Raw genomic sequence first — 25,467 nt, 5'->3', positions numbered from 1 at the left:
AAAGTTAAAGGGCAAAGTAATTATACAGGGTATCTATAAAAGAACTACTGGGTTTTGAAGCTAAATATTCTATTAAAAACTGAAACTCAGGCAAAAGTAAATACATATTTTTGAAGGTAATGTTATCACATTTTGTTTACAATGTAGTAAATTCCAATGTGTGCCCCGTTTGTAGCACGGCACACATCCAAACGATAATCAACTTCTTGCCACGTCCTGGCCAACATGTCTGGGGTGATGGTTGCCACAGATGCGATAATTATTTGCCTTAGATGATTGATATCTTGAATTTTCTCCGCATAAACCATGTTCTTCACATGTCCGCATAGGAAAAAGTATAAGGGACTAAGGTCCGGACTTCTTGGAAGCCATGGAATAGGCCCTTTCCTTCCAATCCACACTTCCAGTTTCTTTAAACGCCTTAAGCCATTGACGAATGGTTTTGTCCGAAGGCTAAACACCACCATACTCGCGTCGAAAGTTCCGCTGTACAGTAAGAACAAATCCAGTTTCTACAAGTGATATCACAGACTGCGCCTTCTGTTGTGGCGTCGTTGTTGCACTGAACTGCACTGACTGGGTTCGGCTCGGCCACTTCAAGGTCAACGCTGCGCAGCGTTGCGAACCTTTGTTGGAATAAACTCCAAACGGCGTGAATAAAACTTGATGAGCTACTGATTTCAAAGTAATTAACTAACCTGAGTTATCTAATACGGTTTGCGCACTATTATTGTTTAAAACCCCGGAGTTCTTGTATAGATACCCTGTATATTTCAATATGATAATTTGCTTGATGTATCCTTGAGGATTTTTTATCGAAATTTCAAATTTAAAGAACGGATGGGGGCCTCGCGATATGTTGCTACGCCACTACATGTAACGCAATGTAGTAATCTCACTAGGACTCCTTATCTCGCGTTTGTTTGGGGGGAACTGCAATCATGGACTTATCGCGGGAGGTGAACGTGTGATAATTTCTGTTTTTACTTCCACTTCAAGAATTTATAATTTGGAGGCTGCAATAACAATGCCCCCAAAATTATCTTCGTCTCGATAGTTTACTGGTTATCATCACGTTAGTGCGAAACCAGAGTTTGCAAGGTTATTTCTGTGATTGTCTTGTCGTCAATTTCACTATCGTCCTACAATGATAAAATCGCAAAGTAACATATATTAAATACGATCTTTCCTACCTTCGAATTCGTCCTCTTTCGTAACATCACATTTTACGAAAGCAACTTTGTCATCTCCAAACTGTTTCTTCAGGTCCTGGACTGACTTCTTGCCCTGTGTTACGTTGACGTCACTCACAACTACCTGCAAAATTACAGAATTGCAGAATATTTTTTTATGAAATATTAATGCCCATGCAAAAATGCAAGTCACATTCGAAATTTAATATGAATTTGCGAATGTATGTGTACATACTCAATGCATGAATATAAGGTCACTCATAAATTCTGTATGGAAAATGGAAACTACATTTAAAAAATGTTTGTGCTCCTTCAACTGGTTATTTGTTTTGTTGAATTTGACTTATGTTGTACAGTAACGGACACATGATTCCATTGAAAGTCAGTGGGTTTGTTACAACCCAGAAATGTCCGTGACTGCACCAATGTTTACATCTACATAGAACGTCAAAAGAAGTAGACAGATGTGTGGTGACGCACTGCAGGAATGAGTTAGCCACCCATACATTCACGCTTTTAAAATACTTGTATATAAACTTATAATTTAAAAATATTACAGCAATGTCCATGTACTTACCTACGCTTAAAGATGTTTGATTTAATTTCAGTCCATAGCTAATTAGCTGTTATTGTATAATTGAAAATACTTTATTTGTATATTATCTTCAGATACTGATCAATGAAAGATCCATTATGGATTTCGGTTAGGGTGAGTTTGAAAGACGTACACCGGGATCCGTGAATGAGATTCAATATAAATTTCAATTGTCTAGTTTGTATATTTAGCTCACTATGGTGATTTGAGGCTGTAGAAATCAGGCAACACGATTTAGAAAACCAAAAATAGTCTTTACTTGATTTTGTGCGTAGTCTCTCCTAGATTTGCTTTGAAATTTATTACCACAAATGGTATTACTAACACCAGTAGAATGTGCAAATATTTTCTCGAAACACGGGTTTTAAAAGGAAAATATTATCCCTTATCCAAAAATGCTTATAGGCAGTTGAAATTCAAGTGTGAGGGTGCTGAATCGTATGATTTCGGACAATTCCACAGTTACCAAAGAAGAAATGACATTGTTGTATAGTCACGAACACTGCCGGCTTGTAACGATTCCATTAAAAGTCAATGTATTCATTACAAGCCGGCAGTGTCCGTGACTGTACAACTCTTATAAACTACAATAAGCTAGCTGCGTGCTGCTGTTAGAAATGCAATATAATCTTACTTTGGCGCCATTTTGAAGCAGGGCCGTGCTATAGGCCAACCCTATTCCTTCTGCTCCCCCAGTGATGACGGCAATTCTTCCCTTGGGGTCCATGATGCTTCAAATCGTCAGCCTAGAAAAGAAGCAAATATGTTACGAGAGGCAACGCTTCACACAATTATATTGTAATAACTAAGGACCTGACAAATTCGCTTAAAAAAGCAAGAAGAAAGCACTGCATAAAATCTCAGTAATAGTGACAAAAATTCTGTTAAAAATCGTACATAAGATAACATTTGTGCATGTAGTGTATAAAGCGTCTGTCATTTGCGTATTGAAGAATTTTGTAACACTGGTATTAAGTTTGTCTTGTTTTTTGGCCTATAGACCTAATAACAATAAATATGGCATATTTTTAAAGGCAATATTGGCCAAAGGGAAGGTTATGAAGCAATACACCTTTTGACATGCTGCCAGTACAGTCGCGCGCATTTCTGAGTTGCAACGACCAGGGTTGCAAACAGCATTGAAGCAACCCATTTTCTGGGAAACCCCATTCCTCCGGGGAGGTGGGAGTCTGGTGACGTCAGTTTTTGACCTCGACGTCGGTGAAATTCAGCAGCGCCATCTCTTATTCTGCTAGGCAGAAGAAGTGGAAGCAAAAGTGCGAGTGGTGCTCTCAGCGCCTCTCAACGCATTATTCCGAAACTTCTTGCGAGAGGCCGTTCCCAGTGGGAGGTCCTTGCACCGGTTTTCCTGCCTTCGATGAAGATCTGCTTATATATCTTTATCTGTGATTGAAGTAAGCCCTCGATGTCTGACCTTGTGTATAGACAACCCAAATAGCATTGCAATTCTGGCCAATCACAGGTATACAACTTAATAGATTGAGCAGTGGTGCCAGAAAGAAATACGAGATGAACATTGTCGGACGTAATCATCTCGTGTTCTAGACAAGGAGTAATGCTGGGTCCCACGGTATGCTTGTTTATTTAACCCTATATTACCCGTGCCGTACTAGAACCTTACTTGCCTGAGAGGGTAGAGGGCTAACAGGCCCACACATTTTTTCACCACTAAAATTCAAGCAAACGTTTTGTAATTGAATCAGTGCTTCCTTTGTTGATTATATATGTGCAGTTATTTATTAATTATAATAATTACTAAAATTACCATAATTAATAAATACCGGGTGTCCCAAAAGTCCGGTCTCATAGAGAAAGTCGGAAAAATTGAAGTAATAATAATTTCTTGCAAGTAAACGAATGTAGATGAAATGGATGCCAGCTTTGGAACGTGCACTATGCAAGAGAAAGCCGAAATTGTGATTCCGCATGCCTCAGGTCTCTCTCAACGACAAGCACGTGATGAATTCTACCGTCGTCATCCAAATAAACAGAAACCTGGACAACGTTCTACGGGGCTTCAACTGATGACCTCATACAAAACATTTGTGCTGCACTGCATGTCACGCTATCACACCAACAATGTTACGCATTTCCAATCTCGTATCCATAGCTGTAGGGCTCAAGAGGAGCATTAATTTGAATATTTGTTGCGGTAATGCTTCTCCTACCAGAAACAAAGGCTATTTTATCAATTTTCAACATTCACCACTTCAAGACTTCCGACTTTCCATACGAGACCGAACTTTTGGGACACCCTGTATAATAGCCAATTATTGCATGAGTGAAACACACATATTTTACCATTCACTAAAACTCACAAAGATCATAATAATTTTTCATTTTTTTTGTTTATAGAGCTGCAGTTGTTTGTTAATTATAACAATTACAAAAATTATCATCATTACCAACCAATTGTACTCTGTGACTGGCATCTGGGTCTAGAATGACACGCATCAAAGATGGCATATCATAGGCCCACCAACTGCATTTTGCCTCCTATTTGCATCATGTTTTTATGAAAAAGGTAATAGAGAATATTAGGAACACCCTAGGGAACAATGTACTAGGGCAAATCAAAAAGTAAGTTACACCCCCTGTATAAAACAAACAAATCACATTAGAAAGAAAATAATTATTGGACAAAAATGTATGAACATTTAACTTTTTTTTCGGCATAGTCACCAAGGTATTCCAAGGACTTTTCGAATTGTGTGACAAGTTTTCGATTTCATGTGTGTAAAAATTCCGTCCAATGTCAATTGAGTTGACTTTTTTGCTCATCGGGTAACAATTGCGGCACCCAGTGGGAGCACAGTTTTCGATACACCCAACTGGTCATGGCTCAGTTTACTTGCAATCTGTTTTAATTTTCACGTGGCTTGGCAAGGATGATTGCATTAACACGCTCCGTTTTGTCGATAGTGTTCACAGTTGCAGACCGCCCGACACACTGTTCGTCGTTCACATTTGTTCTTTCCTCTTTGAACATCTGGCAACATTTCCTGATCACGCGGTGCGACATTGCTTTCTCACCTGCACCTCGAGAATTTGGTGACGGATTTCACTCCGATTATGCCTTCGTGCCCACAAACATCGGACAACGGAGCGCACCTCAATGTTGGACTTTTTGATTCGACCACGTAATATATTTTAATATATTTATATACAAATATATCACTGTACTGAAGGAAAATAATACATAGAACAACATCCAACACCCTGGAACTCCTTTCTTAGAAGGTGACCGCATTGCTTCTGTGCCATCAGAGAGTCCTGATTCTTTCATATGGACAACGCTTGTGTCATCTCCTTCTCTTAAAAACATCCGATGATGGGGTGATTTAAAATGAGAAAACCTTTATCGTTACTGTATCGGATCTAATGGAAAGTTAGAAATCAATAACTACTTCTAATTGAGTTCGGTTTCGGATTTAAAATATAGCACCGTGAACTATGTAATTTAAGCGTACCGGCTAAAACCACCAAAAAGAAAACAAAAAAACAAAAACAGATTACGCCTATTTCTAAATTTGGTTACGACGTATCCTCCAGTCATTTCAGCTATTTCAGTGTTCCTGGAAATTAAGATGATTTTCACCAAGTTTCTCTTGTAGGAAAATGTAATATTTGAAGCAGTGGCGATAAGAGGAATTTGAAAACAGAGGAGGGAGGGAAGGATATTACTGAACTTTAGAGGTTATGGTTAAGTTAAGAGTTATTCTTGCAATCTATTCGTACATGGTTGGTTACCAGTTACTTCCCAGATAGCACATAAGCTTGTGGCAAGCTTGCGATAGCTTCCTTTTAGCTTGTCAAAGCAAGCTTGACATGGCAAGCTGGACGTAAGCCTGATGCATGTGATAACTAGCATGATAGGATGCATTTTTTAAAAAATAAAACAATACAGACACCCATTTAATATAACAATAGAGATATTTACTAAACATAAGCAATAGTAACAAAATAAAATAAAACCGAAATACAGTGGAATGATTTCCAGTGTGAATAAAGCACCAAAGCTTTTATTTCATGCGGATTACACTAGATGGCAGTGCGACTCAAATGTAAAACAAACGTAAGTTTTAGTAACAAAAATAAGGATAACTTTGATTGTAGTTAGTGAAGAAATGTGTTTTATTATCCTTCGAAAGATGTGAATATTGAAGTTGCAACGAAGATCAGAAAATAAAATGTGGTGAATAAAAGTGAAACTCCCACGATAAATATATTTATCCCAGACTATATAATCAGGAGCTAAGTACTGCAAAGAGAAGGTATAGGTAATCGTAAGTCGGTCTCTCTTGTGTCACGCATCGTGGGCCAATTATTCCAGGTGGAAGCCGTAAGTCTGGAACGGACAAACGGTACCAATTGTGCCTATACGGTGGTTAGGTGATTGCGAGGAACCTTTTTGGTTGAACACGTTGAGTGGAGCAGACATACGACTTGCACTATTTTTTTAAACTGTTTTCCCTTACTACCTTCATCCTTCCTCTTCTTTTGTCTTGGGCTCTACAATTAGTTTGGAATTTGGATTCGCTTCTTTGGATTGAGTTGTCAGTTGGTTTGAGTTTGTGCCTCTTTTCCCATAGGATTTGCGTTTGTTCTATTGGATCATATAAACAACTCACGGTTGTGGTCTTCTGATATGCATCATGGTCTTCCTGCAACGCTGCTACGACAGCGAGAAGGGGTGAAAACCTTCACCGGAGGTACTAAACGGACGGACGGTCCAAACTCCGAGACGATGCTCGATTCACGAAGTACCAATGATCCAATGCAAACGTCCAGCTATTCCACAAAACACCGACGTCGCAATTCCTATGAAGGATTACCTCTACCTCAACGTCAACGATCTAGATCACCAATTAAACGAGATACAGGAAATACAGCTCATGCAACCCAACTAAAATCCAAACAACAGGATAACAGCTTATACAACTTCCTGCTCACCAATTACGACACCAAATTCAATACAGCAAAACATGTGTTCCAACAAACATCTAAGTATGTACCAAGGGCACAAATTGCACAAATACTGTTCACCCGTAATGGCATCATATTGAAATCACCAGATCCAGACTTTGCAAAACTAATTAGAAACAAAGCTTCTTTTGAAATCTATGGAGCCAAAGCAAACATCCAAACACTAAATGCTTCCATTCAAAAACAACCACCACCACCACATAAATCCCCACTACTATCAGTTGTCATCAGGGGTGTAGAACCTAGTCTAACAGACGAAGAGATTTTTGAGGAACTGGAATGCGAAGGTGTACAAATCTGCAAATGTATCCGTATTCGCAATAACAACGGACCCACATACATGGTGCGGGTCCTAACAGACTCACAAAATGCTGTAGACACCCTACTACACAGTGGAGCATACATATACAGACGCAGGTACAAAGTTGAACCATCCCGTTCTCAACAACCTCTTCCATTGCGGTGCGAAAAATGCCAACAGTATAACAAGCACACTACTGCTGCATGTCCAAACCGAGATAAATGCGGATACTGTTCAGGACCCCATTCAACCAGAGAATGTCAAAACCAAACTGCTGCACCAAAATGTGTCACATGTACGGAAAACCATCCTACATACAGTTACAAATGCAAAGCCAAGCCAGATGCAATACCTGAACACCCTGATCTAACAGTTCCCCTGCGCACCAATGACACTGCTACAGAACCTGACAATTCACTACGACATCCAGTAACAGTGGAAGATCTAATACGTTTCTTCACCCTGACTCTCCAAAATGTGCACCCATTTTTAAGAACGCACATATTAACCCAAGTAACAGCATCTGCAAAAACAATTTTCAACTTGCAACTCCATGCAACATACTCTGGTCCTCATGTGCATTTCCACATATCCCACTTGGAAACTGCGGTTTAAGGTTTTGAATATGGCAGTACGGAATATGTATAATTTTCTATTTTTAAATATCCGATCCGTTTCTAAACGAAAAGCTTTATTGCAACACCTGCTTTTGGAAGAATCTGTTCACTGCTTTGCGCTAAACGAAACCTATCTTGCTCCAAAAATGATCTGTCATATTCCACCATACAACATCTTACGCCACGATGGTCCGCCGGGCTTAAGAGTAAACGGCGGCACAGCAATTGGAGTAGATAGAAAATTACCATATCGAACAGTTACCTTCCCACCAAACTTCCACTTGCCAGAACATACTGCTAGTACCATCTACTTTCCATCCCGGGTCGTTACATTTGCTACCATCTATGTAAGACCAGGGGAAACTATTCCATACCAATTCTTTCAACATATCCAAACCCTTAGCAAACATTATATCATAGCAGCGGACATCAATTATCATAGTCGAACCATGCAAGACAAAACAAACTTTTTACAATTTCTGGACCAAAACACTACAGCAGAATTCCATGTACTGCCCAGAGCCACACGTCCCATAAGTAACACTACCCCTGACGTTGTTATAACATCAACATCTCTAAGTGCCTGCTTGAACATATCTGTGCTGGATTCCATCGGCAGTGACCATGACCCAGTGAAAATTACCTTAAATCTTAGTAACCGCAATACGATCAGTACAATACAACCTCGAAAAATCTGGTGTTACAACAAAGCGAACTGGGAGGCATATAGTGAAAAGCTACAGAATGCTTTTTCTCACCCGCATCCACCACCAAACAATTCAGAGGAACTCGATACGGCGGTGGAACATCTTACTGCTCAGATTACCAGTGCGGCAACCACTAACATACCTACGACCACTCTCAATAGTTACAAACCAAAGCTACCTCCGCAATATCGTCACCTAATCACAGCATCACGACGAGCATACAGGGACTACCTCCAGACCAGAAATCCCGAATCCCTTAACTTACACCGTCAAAGGCTGCGTACAGTTCATAACTATATAAAAGCTTATAAACAACGTCGATGGATTGAAACGTGTAACCAATTGAGTGACGAAAGCCATCCCACAAAATACTGGAAACGTTTCAAGGTGCTCACTGGACAATCCAGTAGTACTCCTTATCCGATAACAATCAAGGACGCATCTCTAAACACAGACACTGAAAAAGCTTATGCCTTCGCAAATGTCTTGCAAGACACTTTCACTCCAACACCACAACTAGCTCCAAATCTCCGCCTCCTGACCAAAATTGACAGAGTCACCAACCCCAATAACAGGCAACTGCAACCCAGCAATACGCACGATATAGATCCTAATAATGCTCTAACTGTTCCTATTACAACAGACGATATTATCAATACTGTGCTAAGGAAGAGAAACACCGCTCCCGGCTTGGACAATATCACATACGTATTGATCAAACAGGCCCCGCTTGCATTGCTGTCCTTTCTGGCTATTATATACAATTTTATCCTCCGCACAGGACACTACCCGACAGACTGGAAGATTTCGAAAGTTCTAATGTTTCCAAAGCCACACAAAGATAGTACCAACCCAACAAACTATCGACCTATTCAGCTCACATCAACATTTAGCAAAATATTCGAACGCATCATTGTTCGACGCATACACATGCACTTACAAGCCCACAGTTTACTTCCGTCGCACCAAGCAGGCTTTAGACCTCAACACAGTGTCCTTGATAATTTGTTAAAACTAACGACTCGCATCACAAATCACTTCAACACTTCCAAACCATCCTGTCTAGTACTATTCGACCTGGAGAAAGCATTTGACAAAGTATGGCATACTGGACTCATTTACAAGCTCCATAAATTCCAACTACCGCTTTGCTATGTCAGATTAGTACACAGCTTTCTAACAAATAGGGTCGCTTATGTCACTGTAAATGGAGCGATGTCATACCCCATTTTCCCTTACTCTGGCGTTCCACAGGGTGCTGCTTTATCACCATTACTCTACATACTATACGTTGCCGATATGCCAAAACCCCCACAAGTTTCTATCTACCAATTCGCTGACGACACCGCATTTCTCGCCTGTTGTTCAACCATCCAAGCTATAAACAAAACTCTCCAACCAGCTATAAACTCCTTCCAAAGATGGTGTGACACATGGCGTCTCACAATAAATGCTCTCAAAACACAAGCATTGGTGTTTCTACAGACAGGCTGTCGCTCGAAGATCCAAAGGAACCCAACATTATTAAACATCAAAATACGGGGAACGCCAATTCTGCCTGCCACCACTGCAAAATACCTAGGAGTCATATTTGACTCCAAGCTAACATGGAAACCTCAATTGCTCAACATCGTCCAAAAAGCTACAAATCGTCTGAGCTTGCTCAAACGGCTAATTGGAACATCCTGGGGACTAAACTCCCAGGTTGTCCTACATACCTACAAGGCTTTCCTTCGACCAGCAATAATTTACGGCCACACTGCATGGATATCAGCGCCAGACTCATTCTATCACAAACTACAAGTTATGGAAAGACATGCTCTTCGTTTGGCCTTTAGAGTAGTCCTACCAAGTCCTACACGACTACTGTACGAGCGAATAACCTTCCCGGAAATCACAACCCACATCGAAGCCATCCGTCACAAATATATAACTGGTCGAATGAACTCGCACCATCCACAACTTCTCAGCACAATGTACGAAGATGCTCTACACGACTGCCTTCCTACTTACCACTGCACACCATTACAGCATCTCTTAACCATGTATACCTTCCTGATAGATCCACAGCATCCTGATTATCAGCTGTATATAATCCATCATCCTCCGGAACTACGGCACGTGATATATCCAACACATGCCGCACCATAGCAAATTATTACTTTCCTAACAAGAAATTTTCCCACTACTGCATCAATAACATCTAAGTGAACTACCCCCAGAATAAGTAAATTTGTACCACTTCAATACTGAAAACACACTTAGACCATCACCTTGCAAGGGAAAAATTTATGAAAACAATTCACTTACCAAAGAGAAGGTGTAGCCTTCTAAATGGAAAACGAGGACAAAAAAAAAAAAAAAAAAAAAAAAAAAAAAAAAACTGCAAAGACATCAAGGTATAGGTAATCGTAAGTCGGTCTCTCTTGTGTCACGCATCGTGGGCCAATTATTCCAGGTGGAAGCCGTAAGTCTGGAACGGACAAACGGTACCAATTGTGCCTATACGGTGGTTAGGTGATTGCGAGGAACCTTTTTGGTTGAACACGTTGAGTGGAGCAGACATACGACTTGCACTATTTTTTTAAACTGTTTTCCCTTACTACCTTCATCCTTCCTCTTCTTTTGTCTTGGGCTCTACAATTAGTTTGGAATTTGGATTCGCTTCTTTGGATTGAGTTGTCAGTCGGTTTGAGTTTGTGCCTCTTTTCCCATAGGATTTGCGTTTGTTCTATTGGATCATATAAACAACTCACGGTTGTGGTCTTCTGATATGCATCATGGTCTTCCTGCAACGCTGCTACGACAGCGAGAAGGGGTGAAAACCTTCACCGGAGGTACTAAACGGACGGACGGTCCAAACTCCGAGACGATGCTCGATTCACGAAGTACCAATGATCCAATGCAAACGTCCAGCTATTCCACAAAACACCGACGTCGCAATTCCTATGAAGGATTACCTCTACCTCAACGTCAACGATCTAGATCACCAATTAAACGAGATACAGGAAATACAGCTCATGCAACCCAACTAAAATCCAAACAACAGGATAACAGCTTATACAACTTCCTGCTCACCAATTACGACACCAAATTCAATACAGCAAAACATGTGTTCCAACAAACATCTAAGTATGTACCAAGGGCACAAATTGCACAAATACTGTTCACCCGTAATGGCATCATATTGAAATCACCAGATCCAGACTTTGCAAAACTAATTAGAAACAAAGCTTCTTTTGAAATCTATGGAGCCAAAGCAAACATCCAAACACTAAATGCTTCCATTCAAAAACAACCACAACCACCACATAAATCCCCACTACTATCAGTTGTCATCAGGGGTGTAGAACCTAGTCTAACAGACGAAGAGATTTTTGAGGAACTGGAATGCGAAGGTGTACAAATCCGCAAATGTATCCGTATTCGCAATAACAACGGACCCACATACATGGTGCGGGTCCTAACAGACTCACAAAATGCTGTAGACACCCTACTACACAGTGGAGCATACATATACAGACGCAGGTACAAAGTTGAACCATCCCGTTCTCAACAACCTCTTCCATTGCGGTGCGAAAAATGCCAACAGTATAACAAGCACACTACTGCTGCATGTCCAAACCGAGATAAAAGCGGATACTGTTCAGGACCCCATTCAACCAGAGAATGTCAAAACCAAACTGCGGCACCAAAATGTGTCACATGTACGGAAAACCATCCTACATACAGTTACAAATGCAAAGCCAAGCCAGATGCAATACCTGAACACCCTGATCTAACAGTTCCCCTGCGCACCAATGACACTGCTACAGAACCTGACAATTCACTACGACATCCAGTAACAGTGGAAGATCTAATACGTTTCTTCACCCTGACTCTCCAAAATGTGCACCCATTTTTAAGAACGCACATATTAACCCAAGTAACAGCATCTGCAAAAACAATTTTCAACTTGCAACTCCATGCAACATACTCTGGTCCTCATGTGCATTTCCACATATCCCACTTGGAAACTGCGGTTTAAGGTTTTGAATATGGCAGTACGGAATATGTATAATTTTCTATTTTTAAATATCCGATCCGTTTCTAAACGAAAAGCTTTATTGCAACACCTGCTTTTGGAAGAATCTGTTCACTGCTTTGCGCTAAACGAAACCTATCTTGCTCCAAAAATGATCTGTCATATTCCACCATACAACATCTTACGCCACGATGGTCCGCCGGGCTTAAGAGTAAACGGCGGCACAGCAATTGGAGTAGATAGAAAATTACCATATCGAACAGTTACCTTCCCACCAAACTTCCACTTGCCAGAACATACTGCTAGTACCATCTACTTTCCATCCCGGGTCGTTACATTTGCTACCATCTATGTAAGACCAGGGGAAACTATTCCATACCAATTCTTTCAACATATCCAAACCCTTAGCAAACATTATATCATAGCAGCGGACATCAATTATCATAGTCGAACCATGCAAGACAAAACAAACTTTTTACAATTTCTGGACCAAAACACTACAGCAGAATTCCATGTACTGCCCAGAGCCACACGTCCCATAAGTAACACTACCCCTGACGTTGTTATAACATCAACATCTCTAAGTGCCTGCTTGAACATATCTTTGCTGGATTCCATCGGCAGTGACCATGATCTAGTGAAAATTACCTTAAATCTTGGAAACCGCAATACGAGCAGTACAATACAACCTCGAAAAATCTGGTGTTACAACAAAGCGAACTGGGAGGCATATAGTGAAAAGCTACAGAATGCTTTTTCTCACCCGCATCCACCACCAAACAATTCAGAGGAACTCGATACGGCGGTGGAACATCTTACTGCTCAGATTACCAGTGCGGCAACCACTAACATACCTACGACCACTCTCAATAGTTACAAACCAAAGCTACCTCCGCAATATCTTCACCTAATCACAGCATCACGACGAGCATACAGGGACTACCTCCAGACCAGAAATCCTGAATCCCTTAACTTACACCGTCAATGGCTGCGTACAGTACAAAACTATATAAAAGCTTATAAACAACGTCGATGGATTGAAACGTGCAACCAATTGAGTGATGAAAGCCATCCCACCAAATACTGGAAACGTTTCAAGGTGCTCACTGGACAATCCAGTAGTACTCCTTATCCAATAACAATCAAGGACGCAGCCCTAAACACCGACACTGAAAAAGCTTATGCCTTCGCAAATGTCTTGCAAGACACTTTCACTCCAACACCACAACTAGCTCCTAATCTCCGCCTCCAGACCAAAATTGACAGAGTCACCAACCCCAATAACAGGCAACTGCAACCCAGTAATACGCACACTATTGATCCTACAAATGCTCTAACTGTTCCTATCACAACAGATGATATTATCAATACTGTGCGTAGGAAGAGAAACACTGCTCCCGGATTGGACAATATCACATACGTATTGATTAAACAGGCCCCGCTTGCATTGCTGTCCTTTCTGGCCATTATCTTCAATTTTATCCTCCGCACAGGACACTACCCGACAGACTGGAACATTTCAAAGGTTCTAATGTTCCCAAAGCCAAACAAAGATAGTACCAACCCAACAAACTATCGACCTATTCAGCTCACATCAACCTTTAGCAAAATATTCGAACGCATCATTGTTCGACGCATACACATGCACTTACAAGCACACAGTTTACTTCCGTCACACCAAGCAGGCTTCAGACCTCAACACAGTGTCCTTGATAATTTATTAAAACTAACGACTCGCATCACAAATCACTTCAACACATCCAAACCATCCTGTCTAGTACTATTCGACCTGGAGAAAGCATTTGACAAAGTATGGCATACTGGGCTCATCTACAAGCTCCATAAATTCCACCTACCGCTTTCCTATGTCAGATTAGTACACAGCTTCCTAACAAATAGGGTCGCTTATGTCACTGTAAATGGAGCAATGTCATACCCCATTTTCCCTTACTCTGGCGTTCCACAGGGTGCTGCTTTATCACCATTACTCTACATACTATACGTTGCCGATATGCCAAAACCCCCACAAGTTTCTATCTACCAATTCGCTGACGACACCGCATTTCTCGCCTGTTGTTCAACCATCCAAGCTATAAACAAAACTCTCCAACCAGCTATAAACTCCTTCCATAGATGGTGTGACACATGGCGTCTCACAATTAATGCTCTCAAAACACAAGCATTGGTGTTTCTACAGACAGGCTGTCGGTCGAAGATCCAAAGGAACCCAACATTATTAAACATCAAAATACGGGGAACTCCAATTCTGCCTGCCACCACTGCAAAATACCTGGGAGTCATATTTGACTCCAAGCTAACCTGGAAACCTCAACTGCTCAACATCGTCCAAAAAGCTACAAATCGTCTGAGCTTGCTCAAACGGCTAATTGGAACATCCTGGGGACTCAACTCCCAGGTTGTCCTACATACCTACAAGGCTTTCCTTCGACCAGCAATTATTTACGGCCACACTGCATGGATATCAGCCCCAGACTCATTCCATCACAAACTACAAGTTATGGAAAGACATGCTCTTCGTTTGGCCTTCAGAGTAGTCCTACCAAGTCCTACACGACTACTGTACGAGCGAATAACCTTTCCCGAAATCACAACCCACATCGAAGCCATCCGTCACAAATATATAACTGGTCGAATGAACTCGCACCATCCACAACTTCTTAGCGCAATGTACGAAGATGCTCTACACGACTGCCTTCCCACATACCACTGCACACCATTACAGCATCTCTTAACCATGTACACCTTCCTGATAGATCCACAGCATCCTGACTACCAGCTGTATAATATCCATCATCCTCCGGAACTACGGCACGTGATATATCCAACACATGCCGTATGACAATCAGTTTTTGTCACCTACTTTTTTATCCTAGGTTTTCGTTATTTTATATTTTTCTGTAACCTTCGTATCCTCGTGAAGCTTCGGTAGAAAAACACCACGTTTCTGAACCTTTTGTGTTTCTCTGCTTTTGTCAACTTTTCCCCCTTTCGGTCGTAGGAGCTCGGAACCAACAATGTGCTGTGATAAATCTTTCACTGTTTTTTGAGCGACTTTTGTGCATTTGGCGACGGAAAGTCAACTTGGGAGGCCAATTACTGAAGGAACATGTTACGTACCGGATGAGGGTAGAACTATTCTTTTCACCCCATTTTAACGCAACACGTGTGCCCCAAGAAGCTGGACCAGGCAAAAAATGGACGCTTGACCACCAACGTCGTAACTTCAGATTCCCGCGCCTAAAAGTCAGTCCGTTGTATTCGAAGTTTCAAGCTGTCTTTATATAGTGGCAGAACGAACAAACACATACAGTCTACCGCCAGTTTTCGAACCGACAACACCTCTGCGACAGTCGGAGTAAAGATTCGGGACTTTGTCTTTTTCTACCGCGCCGTGTATTTTATCCTGCGTGAGTGAGTGACAGTGACTAGTTGTACGAATACGCAGTGTTAATTAGTGACCTGTGCACTGGATTCGCGTTATTCGTTTTGTGACGAGGAACATTAATACCACTATGGCGGGCTAATCACGAGAGAAGGAGGGCCTTGGGTCTTCCTAGCCTGCATGAAGCCGACAACGCAGCAGATCATCGCTCAGCGTCGCGACGCCACACCACTAAAACGCCGCCACAAAAGCCACGAAAGCCACAAATGACGCCCACAGCCCGATTAGAAGCCATGAAATGATACCGCCGAAAGCCTCCAGTCGAAACAGCATTCCGAGAGTACTTGGACGCCGACACCGACGCCCGACGAGAATTCTACGGAGAGAGAGAGAGAAATTGGAAGATGAAGCGACACCAGCCCACACTTAGATCTACCGTCTAGAAGAGAAGATTGAGATAATGAAGCGACACCTACTGCGTCTTGAGACGACGCCGACGTCCCGCGTGAGATTAGCAGCGAGAATCCAAGAGTACCCCCGATAAAGGAACTTCGCCCGTTTTTTCGCCGTCCCCCCCAGAGAGAGAGAGAGAGAGACGATGCGAAGCAATTAATCGCTCCATTACGAGGCCGACAAGATGATCGCCGTAATGTTGAAGCGTAAAAGGAAAGTGTGTCAAAGAAGATTGCGAAGTGCCGCTACAAAGAAGTAGCGTGGGGAAGTGTTAGTGTTGCAAAGAGGACCGCGGATCGACGTCCCGCCACCGTTTAGAGGACTACGGTAAACGTCGCTGAAACGTCTAGAACGCCGAGATGGTATAGTATACTACTGTTAATTTTCTATATGTGTGAGTGATCATCTACCCAAGCCTCCAAAGATCGGCCGTCGGACGAAAAGATACCTGTATTTAAAGTTAAAAGTCGCAAAGGTATTGATTAAATTATTTCTTGCTAACACCATCTAAATTCCACGACAATTGCTAATTCGGAAGATATATTCACAGCATACTGTTGTTTTCCACGCTCTGCGCCGAGCTGTTGAGTAATAATTTTTATTTATGTCACCTTATATGCTTCACTCGGTAAAATATTTGATTAAAAACAGCATAAATCGTGTATCTCTTGCATAGATCACCTCTCAAGTTTGCTAAGTGAGGAAGTAAATTAACTTCGTGCTATTTTTAATGTATTCATACAACAGTGTCTTCATTTTTATTCTGTAAACATGTGTGCCTTGCAGTTGATATCTAAGCCTAATGTTATTGAAGTTCCAAGGCGCATTAGTGATAATTCTACCACAATTATTTAAATGTCTAAATAAATTGCAAGAATAAAAAGTTTACGTGTCATGCCCGTTGGCAGAATGTAATGAGCACGTGCAGATGAAAGTTTAGTATCTTTAATTCTAAGCACATTAACGTCTTCGGGCGCAGTTTAATATTCCTATGAAGAACTAAATATTGCATGGTGTCTAAAAAGGGCCAATGTACTTATCTTAATGTAATTATTCCCCTGCGGTATGAGAGAGTGTGTGAATGCTTGAATGATAGTGAGGGGTTGTGTAATGTGTCTATTTTTTGTGTGTTATATAATATACATTATTGTTATATATGATTTGACTATGATTTGTGTTTAAACATATAGTATACTTATCCTCATAACTGGTGGTATTTATATTTTAGTTCAACGTTAAGTCAGCAAAGCATTTCTGCTGGCTAACATCAATTATTATTATTATTGATTACTATTATTATTATTCAACGTCACTTTATGCACGAGTCGGCTATTCGTCGGGGGTAAAAACCGATCCGGTCACACGTACCCTGGAATCAAAACCGTTAGCTGGGCCCGACACCTAGGAAGGGGACTTCGGTCTCCGGACTAAGTGTCAACCTTAGGTCATGTACCAAAGGTCCCGGTGAGAATGCCGCACCATAGCAAATTATTACTTTCCTAACTGAAGTAATATTCCCACTACTGAATAAATAAGATCTAAGTGAACTACCCTCTGAATAAGTAAATATGTACCACTTCATTACTGAAAACACTTAGACCATCACCTTGCAAGCGAAAACATTTATGGAAACAATTCACTTACCAAAGAGAAGGTGTACCCTTCTAAATAGAAAACGAGGACAAAAAAAAAAACTGCAAAGAAAAATTGATTACCAGTGTATAGTTTCAGATTGATTAGTTCATGGAACTCTTCAGCCTAATTATTGCCTATTTTGGGGAGCATCAAAAAGTTTTATAAGCTGCAAAGAGAAACTGTGATGTTTCAAACATGGGTGTTTGTTGTTAATTAGCCCCAATTGTTTCTAGTTTTGCTGTTATGCATATGTGTGTATACAATGTACATTACAGCCATGTTTAGACAGAGATATATATATAAATTTAGCTTAAAGATACACATTATGGCTTACTTCGAGCATTGCATTCAGAAGCTTACAGCTAGTTATGAAAAGCTTGATGCAAGCATGCCTTGGCAAGCTTGCTGCAACTTCCAATTGTGGTAACTAGATTGCTTAATGCAAGCTTGCATCCAGCTATAATAGCTTGCCATGGTAAGCTTGCTTCATGCTTGCAGCAAGCTGTCTGTGCTATCTGGGTTGTGGTAAGTTTGCTTGTAGTTTGTCAAAGCCAGTTGGATATGGCAAGCTTTAATCAAGCTGGCTTTGAGCAGCTTTCTGTCACAAATTTGGTTGGTGCAAGCTTGTCACGTCAAGCTTGCTGTAATTTTAACACGTGGTAACTACAGTTGGCTTGATTCAAGCCTGATGCAAGCTTACAGCTTGCTAATTATACATTTGCAGAAAGCTTGTTCACTTTACATGAAAGCTTGTTTCAAATATGAAGCAAGATTACTATGCGGGAACAACACTGATCTGAAACGAAGATCAAATCAAGTTTGCTGTAACACGGAACACGTGCTTGAAAAACTGAATCCATGTAATTGAAAAACTAGAAACCATTTAACACGTTATCTTAAGAAAATTCACAGAACTGTCCGGTTAAAAAGCAATAATCATTATCCACCGATAAGACAACTATATCCCTAAGATGTAGGTTCGTTCTTCTGGAGCATTGACCTAGCTGCTTTGATTGTGCATGCAAAGGCATGTTTGACGGTTAACGTTCAACCTTAAAGATTCGATTACACTGATCTTTAAAAACGTGATGCTTTACTTTCTAACATCAATATGCACGAATCTGTTATGTCGCTGATATTTCGAAAACCAAGATTGTATTTGACCTTGTTGCTCTGTTGTGAGATATTCCTGAAAATAAACAATTCCAAGAAGTCTACACTAGATTGATAACTCGGAATCCAAACATGAAGTTCAAGGATGCAAGTGTATGCAAATTCTAATCTTATTTTTACGCATGGCAAGTTTGCGATTGAGTCATAAATTGTGTCATAGCAATATAAAAATCATGTTAACCTTTTTGTCTTTACGAAGCAAATATACCGGGAGGCGCAACCATCATCTGATTGGTAGTTAATGAAGAGTAGTTTTATAAAAAAGGAGATTAATCGGGACTGGACGTGGGCGTCGGGGGGGGAAGGGGTATCGACCCGTCAACTATTTCCCCCTATCTGTAAATTGGCATCGTTCATTTCAAGTTACAAAAAAAAATGCTTTTTTATTGTTAATAATTGAAAATTTTCAATTCAAAAAAAATAACAAAGTAAAAAAATATTATAGATGAGCAAACCAGGTTATATTTCCATATGCTATACCATATAATCCAAAGAATAATTGGTTTCACAGTTTTCAAAATTCCAAAAAATTAGAGTTTTATGTTAGAGGTCATAAAACATAAACTTTGACTGAAATTTCCCCTCTACATTTTAAAGCTTTTTTTTAGTAAAAGTTAATAAAGAACCGGAATAGCTATGCATTTCAGTACACTAACTGTATGAAATGTAAAAAAAATAATAACTAAAAATAGTTGCTCGGAGTAGAAAAATCTCTCCGAAAAAATAATTGTAACGAATTTGGAATAAAATTGGTTCATTTTTATTAGTTTATAATAGTTATAATCATAGAATTATATACTAATTATTTATATTTCTAATATTCAAGTTTTATCAGTGACCTACAAAAATTTATGGTGACGTTCATGTGACTGGATTACACTTTGGACATGCACCTCTACACCGAGAGTGGAGGGTCAAGTCACTTTATTGAAATATGTAGTTCTACTAGAATAAAACATGAAAGTACGTTTATTAATTATTATAGAAATGAAGATTTAGAGAAAACAAGATCCGCTTTCCCTTATTTGGCTTTTGTTCAGCAATTATAGTATTTCTTCAATGTTTACGAATTCGTATACTACGATTTATTGATATTTGATGTCATGTCGGTCGTGTGTGAAGTTGATCTACCTACTCCCCCCCCCCCTTCGCGAGAGCAATTAGACCTATCGTAAAAGAGGTTATGTCATGAACTTAGCGATGAAATCTACTTAAAGATAACCCTATAGTCTTTGCGCGTGTCAAAAAGCAAGTCTTTCCTGAAGGAACTGCAAAGTCCTTGTTACCCAATCAAGTTACAGATTCAATGTCATTTGTCATATTTCCTTAACATGACTAGCAATTCTTTTGAGATTACAGTGAGCATTCTTAATAATACACAACTATAGATAGATATACATTACAAAATCCAGTATTTTTAGCTGACAGTATTATTAGTGTAAAATAAACATTTCCACCTTGAATTTGGTATATATGATCGCACCACGTTTGAAAAATGGCGTAATTTTCAATATGTCATAAATCGCCAAGCCTTGTGCTTACAACAGGGACATAATATATGTTAGTGAACCAATGCTTCTCAATGTTTAAAGACATTCTCCCATGTAGAGCACAAATTGCAATTAATTACAGTTCCAGAGATCCGTTTTAAATGTTGTAAAACTGAAATGAACGGTTGTAAACATGTTTCTGCGGATTCTGTAGCAGTCTAAACTCTGCATACTTAGTGAAGGGTGGAAGGTGTGACCTTTATAATCCTCTGTGGTGTGTTTTGTTCTGTACCACTGTATTTGCGATTGTCTTTTCATGACTTTCATTGTTATATTTCATTCTTATCTTCGCGATTAACCATAAGTGGCAGAAAAGCGAAATAAAATCAAAGGAAATCAATCAAGCATACTTGTGGAAAGTTTGTGGTTCGTCCAACTTGTAATTACTTAACACCGTGTGAATTGAATGTGCCCAACATTCTTTGTAAGGGGGATATCTGGGGGGGGGGGGTATTTGAAGATGGATGAAGGGGAGTCTCCCTCTGATCGCAAATTTTAGCCTTTGGAAAGTTTTTTTCTTAAAAACACCTCAACGCTTTGGAATTAGTTGCTGGAAACCTCACCTCACCACTGGAAATTTCTTCCACAACTAGAGAGATGGCTGCTAAGCGTAAGAATGGGTTAATTAATGGTTAATTTTGATTTCCTTGACTTTCTATTTAAATTCTTGCCATCTTATGTATCCGACGTTGTTTATGGGAAACTCAATACTTAAATACTAGACTATACAGGGTGGCTCAATAAGTCACTTAACACCCCAGTACAAGGCCACTGCAGCGCGCAACATGGAAATGGTGATGACCAATCGTTATCAGGCCAAGGGGGAACCACATTGACGCCACCCACACGGTCGGCGGTCATCTTGATGTCCGCCATCTTGAATTCAACTTCAGAATTTTAAATGGGAAGGGTGTCGTGTGACATATCAAAATGGGCTAGAATTTCACGAGAAATGTAATGGTGAAGGTTTTTACGACGTATCTTTAACCAGTAAAATGTTATGACTGAATTCTTGTACCAATTAGCTCCTTTTCGAGGTGTTAGAAAAATGCCTTAAAATTTGTTTAGCGCTTCGGTAATGCATCGAGATCAAAGTGACGTCTAGGGAGAGAAGTTCGCATGCCATTGCACACGATTTTAATCGGATACATCCACGAAGAGTTGCGCATTATGAATGGTTGTCGCGAACCATTTACAGTGTGACGCTTCCATTGAATTAAAAGTCCTTCACAGTGACAAGGCTAATGTTTATGTTCATAAGGAAGTTCATAAACAGAATATTCGATGCTTTTTATCTGATAACCCATTTTCGACAGATCAAAGCTGAATGGTTAGTGCTGGTAAGTTAATGGTGTGGCGTGCTGTGTGGAACACGATTGGTTAGTCAATTTTTCATCAACGGAACCTTAAATGCTTAGGGCTACTTGGATTTGTTAAATAAACAGTTTTTTTCATCCTTGCTTATGGAAGAAGGTACTTTTTACAGAGTTTTTTGAATAGTAAAGAACACCAGAACACTTATGGGAACGTTATGAACCAGTTTTTGTCCGAAGTTAGTTATCAGATGACAAGGGTCAAATATTCTGTTTATAAACTTCCTTATGAACATAAACATTAGCCTTGTCAGTGTGAAGGACTTTTAATTCAATGGAAGCGTCACACTGTAAATGGTTCGCGACAACCATTCATAATGCGCAACTCTTCGTGGATGTATCCGATTAAAATCGTGTGCAATGGCATGCGAACTTCTCTCCCTAGACGTCACTTTGATCTCGATGCATTACCGAAGCGCTAAACAAATTTTAAGGCATTTTTCTAACACCTCGAAAAGGAGCAAATTGGTACAAGAATTCAGTCATAACATTTTACTGGTTAAAGATACGTCGAAAAAACCTTCCCCATTGCATTTCTCGTGAAATTCTAGCCCATTTTGATATGTCGCACGACCCCCTTCCCATTTAAAATTCTGAAGTTGAATTCAAGATGGCGGACATCAAGATGGCCTCCGACCGCGTGGGTGGCGTCAATGTGGTTCCCCCTTGGCCAGGAAATGATTGGTCATCGCCAATTTCAAATTCCATGCCGCAGTGGCCTTGTACTGGGGTGTTAAGTGACTTGTTGAGCCACCCTGTATAATAAAACTGCAGTGAATGCTCCATAAAGCAAGGTCTCAATGATTGCATAGTGGTAACATCATGGCCTTGTACGATACCCGGTGGAGGCACATATCGGTCCGGATCCAACTTTAAAGTATAAGTCCCGATTAGCCTATCTGTGCATAAAGTGCACTTAAAACACAGCTGTCCCCTTAAATTCTTCCTTTTCTTCATCTAACGGATTAAACGTACACCTAGCAGCAAAAGTGACTGGGAATTAGCTAAAGAAAATATGTTCTGATTACCTATACTCACCTCGCCTCATCGCACATATTGCAGCATGATGCCAAGGTGTAAATTTTATACATATACTGTATATATTTTTTATATAAAAATGTATATTTTGATCTGGACGACATACATTAGTTTCACGTGAACAAACTTCACTAAAATTAAATTATTTTAACATCTTTACTGAGTGAAAATATTCTGATAATGCTGTTTTAAAAATATGAGACACTTGGGGTGGGGCTCACTAGGCATCGTGGATTAGCTTTCATTGTCGATCATAAGACAAAAGATTGAATTATTTTCAATGTAGCATCATGTAATATAGTGAAATTTCGTTAAACAGCATGTAATATGTTTCTTACGAATTAACGGAAACCACCTGTTTACAATTTTTTTCACTAATATTCGTGTAAATGGATAATACTTCTTTTGGGGAGGGACAAAACATTACCGCAGACAAACATTTTTCGCACATAAATGAACAAATCAGTATGAAGTGTATGTGTATATATATACGAATATGTATATTCACATGTATACGTGTGAATTTCGCACTGTTTAGCCTAATAATAGTGAGACTTAATTTGGGCACCAGTGGCTTATCGCAGTAAGGATGATAAATTTAGGATAACCGATAGCTTTCCTTTCTGCTATAAAATACATTTTCAACCAAGCATATTATATTTTTTTATGCCCTTACAACTGCAAACAGAAAATTCTAATCACTAGAAAAATAGAAACTGAACTACCAGATTAGGAGAAAACCTTCATTAGCTTGAATAGTACAAGGCATCGAAGGGTACACGACAGGTAAGAAAATAAGCTTGCGACACTGACTTTCAACCTTGCAACGAGATTTACAAATAACTTGACATGTAGGCTAAGAGACAAAATCAAATATTACCACTCTCGCAAAATTTGTGTGTTCTTTGCAACCGTGCACTGTTTCAACGCAAAACTGATATCACCGATGCGATGTTGAGTTGTCAGCATGCAGGTGGCAAAGGGGCTTTTAGGAACGACTGTAGCGCCGAAATGACGAACTAACGATAAAAATGTTAGTGAGAAAAGTTGTCTGTTTTGATGTCCTATATCTGTTTCTGTGGTCCGTGGGCACCATTTAAATGACACCCTGTATAATATTTTACAGTTTGTTGTATTAACCTGTCGAACCAGTTTTTACATTGATTCAAATTACATGTATGTATTTTCATGTTCGTGTTGTAGTGCCACCCTAAATTTATTATTTTTTAAATTTTTTTATTATATAATTTTGGCTTTTCGTTTTTATTTTATCAGTTAGTTTACCAGTTTTTTCTCAAAGTCGCACCCAGTCCCTTGCTTGGCATGGCGAAAGGGAGAACCGGGCTCTTTAGGCAAGTTACACTGGCTAGGGTGTCCTTTCTTTTTTCTTATTTTTTTTTTCTTAGTTTTTTCTTCCCTTTTGGTATTTGTGTGTTTGTGTGTGTGTGTGTTAGAGCCACTGTACAAGGCTAAAACCGGCAACATTGGAAGAACACAGGGGAAGTTTGGGCGTCTTTGGGGAAAGAAAGGACACAAGGATATAGAGTGCGAGGAGTGAGGAGGTGTATTTTGGAAGTGTGGCTAAACTTGGCGTATGTGCATACTGCGATGCAAGGAGACACGTTACTAAAGTAGGTGAAGTGTGATTGTTGAGCAACTGACAACACCGTGCAGCTGAAGGAGCGGTGTTTTGTTCCCGTGTAATTTGAACTACTCCCGCGTGTTAGTCACAGCATGTCGCCGGAGCATCGGCCACCAAAGTAGGTAAAGTGCGATTTGTGACAGTCCACACTACAGTGCAGCAAGGAAAGCTGTGTTTTAATTTTGTGTAAATGGAACTACTTCCGTGTGGTTACTGAACAATACGTGAAACAGATCACACCATGTGACTGGACGTCAGCCAGCCTGACCTGAAGCCGTGAACAGTCCTCTTTTATCCCCTTCAACAACGAACCACAACCATCCTCCATCAATCTAAAATAGGAGCAGTGTGTGTAAGGAAGTGCATCGCATAAGTGACAATAAAAGGTAAGGGATCCCAACAAACATTTACTTATGGCCATAAGATACATAAAGGTTATTTTGTTACTTGTGTTTGTATTTGTATGAGCTATGCCGGGTTAATATACATATTTTCTTAAGATCAATAATAATCTTCCGAACAAATTTCATGCTATTTAAATATTGCCCCACCACATCTGGCGCCCAACGTGGGGCACGATTACCACCGATGTTTAGGCTTAAACAAAAGAAAGGACAATTTTTGTTCAAAACTTTATCAGTAAAATTAGCATATTTTCATCTTGATATCAGCAACTAACTTATGTTGTCAGTAGCCAGTATCAGTCATGCTTTGTTTAGCTTTCAAACTTATTTTCCGGTTTGTCTTTTGTCAAGC

At 40.0% G+C, this 25,467-nt stretch overlaps 1 protein-coding gene and 1 long non-coding RNA gene across 3 annotated transcripts in view; one reads left to right on the top strand and one right to left on the bottom strand.

Moving 5' to 3' along the window:
- Positions 1-25,467, top strand: part of LOC145996129 (uncharacterized) — a 98,951-nt gene that overhangs the window by 25,291 nt on the left and 48,193 nt on the right. The gene's annotated exons all lie outside the window — the stretch shown is intronic.
- Positions 1-25,467, bottom strand: part of LOC145996127 (15-hydroxyprostaglandin dehydrogenase [NAD(+)]-like) — a 44,753-nt gene that overhangs the window by 10,482 nt on the left and 8,804 nt on the right. Inside the window, exons 2-3 of the mRNA XM_083132434.1 lie at positions 2,423-2,534; positions 1,194-1,317 (exon numbers count right to left, since the gene is read on the bottom strand). Coding sequence (XP_082988560.1) covers positions 1,194-1,317; positions 2,423-2,515 — 217 coding nt within the window. The 5' untranslated portion in view covers positions 2,516-2,534. The remainder of the gene's footprint in view (positions 1-1,193; positions 1,318-2,422; positions 2,535-25,467) is intronic.

The sequence above is a fragment of the Lepisma saccharinum genome, chromosome 12 (genome assembly GCF_977018435.1).
Source record: "Lepisma saccharinum chromosome 12, izLepSacc3.1, whole genome shotgun sequence".
NCBI classification, from domain to species: domain Eukaryota; kingdom Metazoa; phylum Arthropoda; class Insecta; order Zygentoma; family Lepismatidae; genus Lepisma; species Lepisma saccharinum.
The sequence above is the reverse complement of the archived record's forward strand: the minus strand, read 5'-3'. Positions and strand labels throughout refer to the sequence as shown.